The sequence below is a fragment of the Natrix helvetica genome, assembly GCF_964273705.1.
Source record: "Natrix helvetica genome assembly, chromosome: 4".
Classification (NCBI taxonomy): Eukaryota; Metazoa; Chordata; class Lepidosauria; order Squamata; family Natricidae; genus Natrix; species Natrix helvetica.
The window spans coordinates 82,280,455-82,293,273 of NC_138550.1; the positions used below are offsets into that span (position 1 = coordinate 82,280,455).

At 35.1% G+C, this 12,819-nt stretch overlaps 1 protein-coding gene across 4 annotated transcripts in view; it reads left to right on the forward strand.

Moving 5' to 3' along the window:
* TRIO (trio Rho guanine nucleotide exchange factor) overlaps positions 1-12,819 on the forward strand; it is a 292,427-nt gene that overhangs the window by 254,268 nt on the left and 25,340 nt on the right. For all 4 annotated transcript variants that reach the window (XM_081950510.1, XM_081950507.1, XM_081950508.1 and 1 more), the window contains 6 exons: positions 2,309-2,412; positions 3,982-4,051; positions 8,422-8,511; positions 9,560-9,652; positions 10,805-10,855; positions 12,050-12,127. In XM_081950510.1, coding sequence (XP_081806636.1) covers positions 2,309-2,412; positions 3,982-4,051; positions 8,422-8,511; positions 9,560-9,652; positions 10,805-10,855; positions 12,050-12,127 — 486 coding nt within the window. The remainder of the gene's footprint in view (positions 1-2,308; positions 2,413-3,981; positions 4,052-8,421; positions 8,512-9,559; positions 9,653-10,804; positions 10,856-12,049; positions 12,128-12,819) is intronic.

Here is a 12,819-nt window from a genome sequence, read left to right on the forward strand (position 1 = left end):
TCATAGGTACAACCTTTGCCGCATCCCCATGATCATGTGATCAAAATTCAGATGCTTGGCAACTGGTTCATATTTATTACTTTTGCTGTGTCCCAGGGTCATGTGATCACCTTTTGCGACTTTCTGACAAGCAAAGTCAATAGTGAAGCCACATTCAATTAACCATGTTAATAACTTATCAACTGCAGTGATTCACTTAATAACTGTGGCAAGAAAAGTTGTAAAATGGGGCAAAACGTACTTAATAAATGTCTTATTTAACAATAGAACTTTTGGGCTCAATTGTGGTCGAGGACTACCTGTACAGAAAACTATTTTCATTTATTTTTAATCAAATATACTGGTCCTTTTGGTTAAAAATAAAATCAGTTAAAATTTGCCGTTGCTGAATTTTCTGATGTTGGCATGCTAACTATAATATTTCAAAAGAAATTATTACTTAACTGTCAGTAACTGTTTACAGATATCTAGACATGTAAATTTCAAAACTTGGCAATAATTAATTTCCATTTCTACACAAGACTAGCATTTGCATGCTGTTTATTGACTCTGTGGCAAACTAAGTTGTTGAGTGTTTAGAACTGGCTTGATGTATAATAATATTTGTAGTTAAGGACTCTGTTGAATCCTTGTGCAGGAATATAAGCAATGGAATAACTGACAGCCTTACTGTTTTAGAATGGACAGCTGAAGAATATTTTGATCGTTGTGTGTGTTAATAAATACAAGAAACCTTGAATGAAGTAACAAGTTTAAAAGTTGAAAGGCAGCTGACATTTGGGAAGTTAAAAAAACTGGGCTGATTACAGATGTACACAAGCTCTCACACATTTACTGTAGAGTTTTCTAGAATTTAATTATTAATATATTTACCAATTTTATTATTTTATTGATATTCACTGTTAAATTTTTGATCTGATCAGTATTGTCCAGTGCCTTGGTGATATTAGGCTATAATTTTTGACCAAAGTATACACCTCAGGATGAAAAGTTATCCACATAATAATGTATCAGAGTATGTTCAGAGAACCACAAGTTTCTGAACACTGAAAAGCATAGAGCTATAATCATAAAATTATTGATTCTGAGCAGATATAATTTGGTTCAGAGAAAAATATCTAGTAGATTTCCTATGTACTCATGTAGGAGAATTATAGAGACGTTTAGAATTATTAGCTGGCCCAAATTGTCAGGCTACTAATATGCCAAGCAATTACATGTGAAGGTAGAGCAACAGATAAAAGTATATACAGATAGTCCTTGACTTACGACCACAATTGAGCCAAAAATTTCTGTTGCTAAGTGAGACACTTAGAATTTTGCCCCATTTTACAACCATTCTTACCACAGTTGTTAAGTGAATCACTGTACTTGTTAAATTAGTAACACGGTTTTAAGTGAATCTAGCTTCCCCATTAGCTTTGTCAGAAGGTTGCAAAAGGTGAACACATGATCCCCTGCAACTGTCATAAATAGGCAGTTGTCAAGCATCTGAATTTTGATCACATGACCATGGGGATGCTGCAATGGTTGTCAGTGTGAAAAACAGCCATAAGGCACTTTTTTGTAACTTCATGTTGTAACTTCAAGCGGTCACTAAATGAACTCTTGTAATTCAAGGACTATCTGGGGTCAAGAAATAGATTCAAACTAAGAACTGAAATAAGTTTGCCTCTAATTTTCATTTATTGAACATATAACGTAAGCTTTCCCTGGCAATCCAGAATAGATGTATGTATTTATGCTGCTTTTATGTTTTAGGTAGATATTTTATTTTGATCTTTTTTGCTGATGAATCTGTTCAGTTGTTACACTATAGGTAAAGCACCCAAACTGATAATATTACATGGGAAAGTTCAAGCCTTAGAATCATATATTTTGCCACTATGAAGAAGGATTTTAATTTGTTTTCAATTATTTGGGCAAATCATTTTACTGTCTAAATGAATGAGTGTATCATAAATATGTGCTATGGGCAGACCTGGCCCATTTTCGGTGGTTTACTTTGTGCATATTTGAATTATTGCTTTTATTCATATTAGTGGGGAAATTTGCGAATTGTAGGTTGAACTGTCACCAGCTTGATAAAAGGCTTGGATAAGGGGAACTTTCATATCCAGCTTGACAGAATTCTACAACAAATAACTTGCATAAGATCGCCATGCATCATTTTTTAATTAAGAAATGGGAAACATTTTTGGTAAAGTTTAAACACACATTTCCAAGCAGAGAATGGGATAGTGCATCAGACTAAATTTAAGCATACCTGCAGATAAATAACAGGGCCTTTATTGCTAATTTATTTTAGGGTTATATGGCACTTATGAAAGAAGATGGTGTTCCTGATGACATGAAAGGAAAAGACAAAATTGTGTTTGGCAACATTCATCAAATATATGACTGGCACAGAGAGTATGTATGATTTTTATTTTTGAGTAAATTTCATACTGTTTTTAACCTTGCAAGAGTCACTGAAGAGATGAGTAAATTAACTCAAACATTACAAGATATCATGGAAAAAAGATGATAAGGATGAAGAAGTGTCTTCTTTATTTGATATGTTGTTGTTTCATCAAAACTGAGTCCAAATTTACCTGCAGATAGCCATTATGTCACAGTAATTACATGTTCAAATTTGTACAGTTCCACAGAAGTAACAATCAGATGCAGCCAAAAGTATTGGTACTCCTTCACTTTTCCCCAAAAAATCCAAAAATTGCTAGGATATAATTTGGAAGTGATAACAAGTAAATGGCATCTACCATTCTTTATTCTGTAGTCCACAGAACTGACACTTTATTTTGGTGTGTGACTTAACATATTCTGGAAAATAATAAAACAAATAAAACTGACATTGCCAGTTAGACATTCATTATCAAAAAGAGCACAGTTGTTTATTTTCAGTAAATTGTTATTCAGAATAAAGACTCTGCACTTGGCATGACTTTTCCTGAGCCCAAGAGCAGACTACTCTTTGCAGATCACGATTAACATGGAGATGTAGATAACTCAAGCTGATTATAACCCCCTAACTGTGTAGACTTCCAAGTCCCAGAATCCTCAGAAATCGTAAGGTGGCTGGGAAATTTTGGGAGTTATAATATAATCAGGATGATGCTTAAATAGCTACCTATTGTTCCTTATAACCTACTGAAGTTGATTGGTGAAAATCGTTTGGATATACAATAACATTTCTTTTAACTATGGGGATAAACTTTTATTAAACTCTTACAGATTTAGCTGAAAATTTAAGTCCCTCCATTTTATAACTGAAGAAGTCTGCCATAGATGACGTCTCTGTTTTCAGACTCAGATAGCATTTGGCCCCTGGGCTGAATATATAAGAGATATTGGAAAGTCTACAGATAAAAATAATTTTCTGATGAACTAATCACACTCAAAAGGCATTTCACAAGGGATTTGGCTGTCTGAAGAATCTGTATGTGAAAGAACTTTATTACCATTATTATTAGATCTCAAAATGGCCACCTGTCTCTCCCTTTCCTTTTAATATGTCTGTGAATGAGTGATGATGACTCCTCAATAGATAGGCCTTGGATTAGATCCAGTTGTTAGCTTTAGTACAAGCCCTTGAGACATTATTTATTGAAGGTAATTTTTCCCCTTCGCATGCTGATTAAAGATAATGGTTCAGTTTGTTTTTATTAAGGTTTAGAGGTAGGTAAAAGTGAATTCTTGATGTGTCCCCAGTTTAGTACTACTAGTTCTACATGAAAGGGAAGAAACATTTGTTACTTGATGCTTGTTTGATATAACCCAGTTTCTCACGAGCATCTTATATAGGAAAAATTGCTGTTTAATCAACTCCATGCAGAGTATCTAGATATATTCTCCACATGTCTTTATTGTAGTAGTTGATATTCTTCAATGGAGCAAATGTAATGAATCTATTTTGAAACTATTACAGCTTGCCCTTTTCAAATAAACAAATAAAAAAATTTGTTTTTATGTCTTTTGCAGTTTCTTTTTAGGAGAATTAGAGAAGTGCCTTGAGGATCCAGAAAAATTAGGATCACTTTTTGTTAAACATGTAAGTCTGAACACCACATTTGTATTTTTATGTATAGAACCTTTTTTAAACTAAGCAAAAACATTTTAAAATGCAGAGGAAACAAAAAACAGTTTGGCACACAAGTATGTACATTTGTGTATATGTGAAAATATACAGTACATGAGATCCAAAAGTGGAATACAAACATTTTAAATATCAGGATTCAGTATTTTGAACAACACTTGAATGGAGGAAGGGAATATACTGAGTAAAACGTGGTTAACATAAGAATGACAATTTATAAAATATTATAAACTAAGGAGAGGAGCAACAAATATGACTAGGGGACTGGAGGCTAAAACATATAAACATATTGCTGGAATTGGATATGACTAGTTTAATGAAAAGAAGGGCTGGGCATGATAGCAATGTTCCAATATCTAAGGAGCTGGCACAAAGAAGAGGAAGTCAACCTATTTTCCAAAGTACCTGAAGGAAGGCAAGAAGCAATGGATGGAAACAACAGAGAAGCAACCGAGAACTAAGGAAAAATTTCCTAACAATTAGAACAATTAATCAGTGGAACAACTTACCTCCAGAAGTTGTGGGTGCTCCAACACTGGAAGTTTTTAAGAAAAACTTGAACAACTATGTCTGAAATGCCTGAGTAGAGAGTTGGACTAGAAGACCTCCAAGGTTCTTCCAACTCTGTTATTCTGGATATTAAGGCTATTTTGATCATTTATAGGTTATCTTTTTAACCAGTCACCCACATATTACCCACTTTATTCATATTTAAAATAAAAATCTCCGTTCTGCTTAATAGTATAATGTTCTTTTGCTTCATTTATTTATTTTTTCTTGACTTCTAAGTGAAATTGGCAGGGCATGAAAAACTTGAAAAAGCTAGGGATTCACAATCCTCTTGGTTCATAAGTGATCTTTTAAGAACTGTCATAGCTTTTCATGTTGAATCTTAGCAGAAAATAATATGGGCAATCAAAAATTAGGATTACAAAAATTAAAATTGATAGGCATTTTTGAATTGTAGTAATCCAAAACCTATGAAACATTTTTTTAAATGTTACTAGTTATTCTTTATACTGAAAATGAACTTTCAGGCTTCCTTTCTGGACATCTAGCAGAGTATGATAAAATACATAATAAATATTAATATTTAATAAAAATTAAATATTGAGTATAGAACCAGTATCCAATCTCAATTGTGGGGGGAAATCTAACTAGTATATCTTGCAAAAAGCCATACGTTTACATTGTAATTAATCTATATGATTAAACCTGTAAAGGGCCTAAGTTTATTTCCTTAAGGAAGAGGCCATTACTAAAGTCTTGCCCCTGAGCCCCAGTAATTAATCTACAGGCAGGTTTTGAAAAGGATATAAATACTTTCTGCCTGGAGGGACCAAGGGAATATTTTTTTCCTCAGTGTTTCTCTTCATGCTCACCAACAGCTGATTTGAGACCCAACTACCTAGTAATTCAGCTTATTGCAGAGAAGTTGGGGGAAGATATTCCTAAGGGTTAAAGAAGACAGGGATGGATAAAACTGTCAGCTGCCAAGAAGACTCCTCATCTCTGGGAGCTCCCTGAAAAGGCTGCCTGCCAAAGGATTTTAGCTTTGTAATTCTTGGATTTCAGCATTCCAAGCAGGCACAGAGCTGAAATCTGTGAATAAGTAGCTCTTTTGTCTAGGCTCCAGAGATGAGAGAAAGCTGAAATCTAAGCAGGCTTCTCAGCTCCTGAGTGGAGAGTCAGCATGGTAAGGAGTAGGAGTCTCTAAGGGATGGGGAAGGGCTGTACACTGTGTCTCTCTACTCGGGGGCTGAAAATCCTGCTTAAATTTGGGCAGAAGATTTTCAGTTCTTGAATGGAGAGAGTGGAGAGAAACACATTTAGCCCTCGCCAGGTTGTGCCCTCCCCACCCCCCAAGATACCTTAATGTCCACTTAATGGCCTGTGAGATCACTTAATGACTGCTTTGCTCAATGACTGAAATTTCCATCCAAATTGTAATCGTGAGTGAAGGACTAACTATTAGTATCTAAAACAATTTCATCTTTTCTGGAGACATTTTTAAAAAATATGTCTTTTTGCTGTCAGACCTTGTTCGCTTAAGTCCTAAGTGGTGCAATTTAAAGAAGTCAGTTTGCATTATGTAGAAATTAGCTTGTGTTTGTTACAGTCATTTAGTTATCAGAAGATAGCATTCTTTAGCTGATAGGCATCTGCTAGATTTCCTCACATTGAGAAAGAACTGAAAGGTAGCAAGATTACCACCTGATTAGAACATCTGAAAGTTCCATGATTGCCACTACTCTACGGGAAAGAAAAGCTGGAAAGCATTTGAAGCTTTTCCTCTTCAGTTTTTTAATGGCAAATCTTCTTTGGCTTCTATGAAAGTAGAAACAGGGAACAACCAGAAAGAACAATAAAAGTCCATTATTGGCTCTCTTCCATGTAAACCTCTCCAGCATTCCTTGACAAGTCACTAGGGAACTTTCAGCATTCTAGAGTGCACGTTAATTTATCTAAATTGTATAGCATAAGTTCATCTGCTCATCCTGGTTGCCCCAGCACGGAGATGTTTCTGCAGAACAGAAAAGCCTGATATCACCTGTAACATGACTTTATTTTTTCTGGGAAAGTAACCTCTACTTAGTCCTTTCTTACTCCACATCAAAAGTATGTTATGTAGCTTCTAACAGTACTTATATTTCTGCACAGTTCATCTGCTGCAGTTCATTTTGTTATAGGCAAATGCTTCCTCTCCATAAGGTCAGTATTTGCTATAGGAGGCATATAGCCCTTCCCTTTGGCCATTAGTTGCTGCCCCTCATGGCCATTTTGTCCTGAGTTCCTGGCTTGACTGTTTCTTTCAGAAGTACCTTCCCACATAAAGCTCAACAAATGATAGCCTGTCAGAGAAATTCAGTGAACCTCTGGATGTTTCTATCGACACTACTCTTTTAAGGTGTTTCTACTTTAAAAAAAAATCAGTCTATCAAGGAATTGATGGAATGGTAGACTGCCTTTCATCCTTTCTTGTTGATGAATGGTAAAATGTTGAGTTGATAGTGAAAGTTGAAAGTTTCCCTTTCTAGCTGAAGTAAAAGCAGAATAAGCAACTGTCTGCAGACCTCTGTTAAGATTGGAAAAGCCCTGTCCAAAGCGGAAGGGGAGTCATGGAAAAGGTTGGCAAATGGAAAACACATGTTCTCATAGACCACCCTCAGAAAGGAATTCAGTAAGAGGCTTGCTTTCCCTACACAGGTGGGAGGGATAAAGAAATGGGAATCACCATTTGGGAACTATGATAACTACTGGCCTGATACAACATCTGGCCACTATTAAGGCTAAAGCCTTGAAATCCAGGCAGCAATTTCTCAAGGCAGCTTAATTTCCAGCCAAATTCAACATAAGAGGCAAACAGCTTACAACTGATGAGCTCTTACTCAGTTTGAATTAGATTTTTGGGAAGTTCAGTGAGCAAACAAAACCATTTTGTCTAGTGACCCAGTTACTGTCTTTGGTCCTGATTTTTCCCCTCGTAGTCAAAACTTTCTCATATTGTGAGCTACATATATCTGAATGCCTAGAAATTTGTGTACATACCGTACATGTTGGTCAGTTTATTATAAATACCTAACTTAATTGGCAGAGGCTATTGCCAATAAGATAAAAGTAATGACTATAGAAGTTGAGAGGCTATTTAGTGTCCTTCATGTTTTCCCACTTACAGAAAATGGGAAAACTGTCTATAACTTTTTGGCTCTCACTGAAAACATGCTATAAAACACGGGTATCAAATGCACTACATCACATTGCCGCCATGTGACGTTTCACAGCATTTTCCCCATTCACGGAGCTGGGGTGGGTGTGGCCTACATGTGACGCATCCGGCCCACAGGCTGCCATTTTGATACTCCTCCTATAAAATATAAGGCAATACCTATATGAGCTGGTGACCAGCAAAATGTGTCTGGAAAAGTTTCCTGTAGAGCAAAAAGTTTGGAAATGAGTGTTTTGACCATATGCATGTATATATCTAATCAGTTCTGCAATTTATTAAAAGTAATGACAGTTATGTTCATACTTCATTTTCTACTGAGATCACTATATTGATAAAACATAGCATACACATCAAATATGGTTTTCCTGCTTCTGTTTGGAAAAGATAGTGCTACAGTTGTACAGATAATTGCTATTTAAGATTTACAGTGTGTGTGAGTGTGTGTATACACACACACACACACACACACACACAAAGCTGTGATAAACCAGAATAGAACCAGACTTTTCAGATTATAGTAATCTCAATTTTAGCCTATGTCAGTTTTCTTTATATTTTTTCTGCACTACACATTTATTGTTCTTTCCTTTCATTCCAGGAGAGAAGATTGCACATGTATATAGTTTATTGCCAAAATAAACCAAAGTCTGAGCATATTGTCTCAGAATACATTGATACATTTTTTGAGGTAAGTGCCAAGAGTTGGGGTGGGGGGAGAGATGTACTGCATCTGTGTCTTGTGATAGAAGGGAAACAGCTACAATCTTCTCCAAATTTTCTTAATCTTTTCCATTTTTTATATATTAACATCCTTGGGATTAGGGCTGAAATTGGTTTGTTTTTATCAAATGAATGAATATGTTTCCTGTCTATTAACTCTGACATTTAATATCTTTGTATAGCAAATTCCAGTTCAGAGATGAATTACATGTAACCCGTGACTTCATTGTAAAACTAAATCACAATAACTGATTAAAGTGAATCAGTGATATAGTTGTAGATTCCCCAATTGCTGATACATACCAGAATAAGGAGATTCAGATGAGGGGGGAAAGAACAAAAGGGATTTTAATACATAGCTGTAGTATCTAATAAGGATGTTTTTATTCAGCCATGTCTAATGTATAAAGTTATTTCTGCAAGGCTGATTCTGAAAACTTGATATACACAAGTAGGGCAGCTGTGCTCCCAAATGTGAATGATCACATAATATTTCTGGGAATGTGAGTGATTAACGATAAATTGGATATAATTCAGAGGCCTGTTGGGGAAAATCTTTCAACCTGTTTTTGTCAGATCTGACAGGATGGAACTGGCTCATATTGCAAAGTGAAGTAAATTGATTGTTTTTTCACCCAAATATACCCCCCAGGCACTCTCAGGTTTAGCATCCCGAAACTGTACAACACAGGAAACTCCACTGAATTCAACTAGGTTTTTCCCCTTTTCATTTGTTCAGGCAAGGATGATAAGATCAACTGCAAGGATGAACCAGTAGGGTTTTTCTCCCTCACTCAAAAAAAAAAAATATCCTTCTCCCCCATTGAATATATACAGAATGTTCTGTTTATTAATACACTTTCACATAAATAAAACCCAAAATATCTCAATTCGTATTTTAATTAGAATTGAGAATTAACCATAGGAGAAACTGTGGGGAAATGTAAAGGGCAATATACCTAACATGTCTTCTTAACCTATAGAAAGTATTCTGAACTTTACAATATTATTATTAGGACCTGAAGCAACGTTTGGGTCATAGACTTCAGCTCACAGATTTGCTGATAAAACCAGTGCAAAGAATTATGAAGTATCAGTTGTTACTAAAAGTAAGTAATTGCTCTAATTTTCATTTAAATTATTATGTCACATTTGGAAATCCAACTCTCTATATGCATACTCTTTTCTGGATCATTTTGTCAGAGGAAGAAGCATCCTCTCATCCCTGGCCATTCACTTTTTTCTTATGTGACTAGTTTTGTTTCTTTGGGCTCTAACAACTAGTTCCTTTGAACCACTCAGAGGTTTTCTATTGACATAGTTACTGGAAGATGGTCTTTTTGATAAACCTTCTGTTCAGTTGAAAGAGATGGGAAATTAGGGATTCAGTCTTGTGTGTAGTCAATAATGACAAGGTGATACTAAAACCAGTTCTCTGCTTCATGGCCAATATTAATTCCAAACTTCATTGAGCTCAAGAGATTATGCTCCCCAGACTCTTCCCATACTCCTTCCATTTTAGAGAACAAATCTGGCAAAAGCAAAATGTTCACACAGCAGAGGTCACACACTTCAAATATACTTAAGTGGGACTGTTGGTTTCCTATATTTTGTGAGATTAAAAAGCGAGGAAGGAAAGTGGATCAGGAAATGCATCATGCCAGCAGGAAAGAAATGCTGGCATCTGTCAAAGGGGTTGCTATCTCAATAATAGGGAACTATTAACTCTCTACCTAAACTCAGAGAGTTCAGCTGAAAGATGGCAAGATGTCAAATCATAACTTTTATCAATGTTGAGTAAATAATAATGTTAATAAAATCAGAATATAGAAAGAAAATATTTGAGAAATTTATTGGAAGAATTCTGACCACTTTTAGCTAAACCAGCGATTTGAGATCAGAAGGCAAAGGTCTTAATTTGGTAAAAAGATAAATATTGAAGACCAAATAAATGTTTACTGGAAAATGCATTTTTCTATTTTAAAAATGTATTTTCTAAGAAAACGGTGGTTCAGTATAGCAGATGGAAGACTAACTATTGCATGGATATGTCTGCAATCAACAGTCAAGAAACAGACAGTATTTTACTTTAGTTTTATTTCTGAATTTTCTATCTACTGCTTAATTTTTGATGTAATTGTGGCTTCATAGAAAACTTATAAAATAATGGTGGATAAATATTTTATTATCTGCCATTTCTGAAACAGGACTTTCCATGCTGTTTTAAACTGAAAATCTAATTCCATGATTTTTCTTTACAGGATTTCCTCAAATACTCTAAAAAAGCTAATCTTGATACAACAGAATTAGAGGTACTTGAAAAATGTTACTTATTTTTAAATAAGTATTTATGTATTTATGATCCCAGATCAATAAAAATATTGCTTTAAAACCATTCCTAACACCATCTTGGTAAGTTTTATAGCAATAACAATCTAGTACACTTATTCAGTATTATGACAAAATCATTGCTTTTCTTCCCTACTCCTCTGTTCATGGAAAGATGTTTATAGGTTATATAATTTCTATTCTGGAAAGTGATGGTTAGCCAGGTGACACTTCTAAAATTCATTTTAATGCACCAAAGCCAATAGATGGCAACAACAGTTTGATTCAAAACTCTCTCTGCCCCAGTATGTTTTTATTTTAGCATAAGATACCATTTTATTTTGGCATTTTTAAACCATTAGCCATGCATGTGCTGCTGGGCATGGGTATTTGTGTGTGGTAGAGAGAGAGGGCAAGAGAGAGATTAAAACTCATTCAGATGAAACTCAGGAACCCTATGACAGGACAAACTGTTGGCACTCCAAGTTATTGTTTACCTCATCCTGTGAGATGGAATGGTGCATAACTTCCTTTTAGTCTTCACATGAGGAATTCAGTCCTTTTCCCCATCATTGCTTAGATCCTGTCAAGTATATAACACAGCATACATGTAACTGCTTGGTACTTTTTGGTATTGGCTGATTCATTAGTAAATGAGCAGAAATCCACCCCTCCTCCCCTTCCCAGATCCTGTAGCTTCACCTGGGTTGTATCTTTCTGTCAATAATTGAAACCTAAGATGTTCAGCAAGCCAGTCTACATCAGATAAAATGTCATTAGCTGTAGTTGCAGCAAAGGTTATAAATTGTTAACCTATCTCTAAGGGGCTTCAAGAATTTATATTGTGATGGAATGTCACTTTCAATTAGATGCTGTACTTTCACTCCTTCCATTAACAATGATTACAAGGTCCCTAGGCTCATAAAACTGACCATAATTCTGGCACTTAATTATAAATAGTATATACAGATATAGGAGGGAAAATATAGTATCCATGACATAAAATCCTAACATTGGGGCTACAAGATCTTGTTTTAGTTACATTGATGGAGAGTAATGGAAGGTTGTAATGAATCTGGAGGATGCCTAGTTGTGAGGAAAGTAACTTTAAAGAATCTAATACATGTGATAGAGGAGGGTGCAACTTGTGCTCTAATTTCTCTCAATTTATTCAACAGAGAGCTGTAGAAGTAATGTGCATTGTTCCAAAACGGTGCAATGACATGATGAATGTTGGTCGTTTACAGGGGTTTGATGTAAGTTTTTTGGGGGGTTGTGCTCTTTCTTTCTAACAAATGCTTTTTACAATCACATGGGATGTTTTCATGGATGCTCTGAGCTGTTTCAAACTTCAGATTTTCTTATAAAATCCAATTAAAATTCCTCGTCCAGTTACATCGAGAGTCAAGAATGTGATGTTGGCTGAAAATCAGAGCCTTAGGCTAGAAATGGTCCTAGAAATCATGATCTTATTTCTGAAGATCATGGGCCCAGACATAGAATGTATTATTTCTCCACTTTTCCCTCATTCCATTCTCTCAGGGACCTGTTCTCATTTCTTCTATGATACATCTATCATAGTAGTTTTAGGAGTTGTTTGACCAGAGTATGTAAAAACAATGTTTCTAGGCTTAGATCACATGCGTGGTAGATAAAGCTCTAGTGAAGATTATCCGTACACGTGTGGAATTCAGTGAATGGGATAAGATGAGAACTTACTTTCTGAACATACATATTACAGAAAGCTGAAGAGATTTACTGACAAATCTAGAATTCCATGAAAAATTGTGCGATATTATATAGAAAGAGCATTTCTGTTTCAGTGAAATTCTTTTCTTTTTTGCATTTTTCTTCAGAGGTAATTCTTCTCATTTTAACTCAAAATTGGAATTCTTTGGGAATAAATTAATGTATTAATATTAATAAATATACTGCTAATAATAAATTA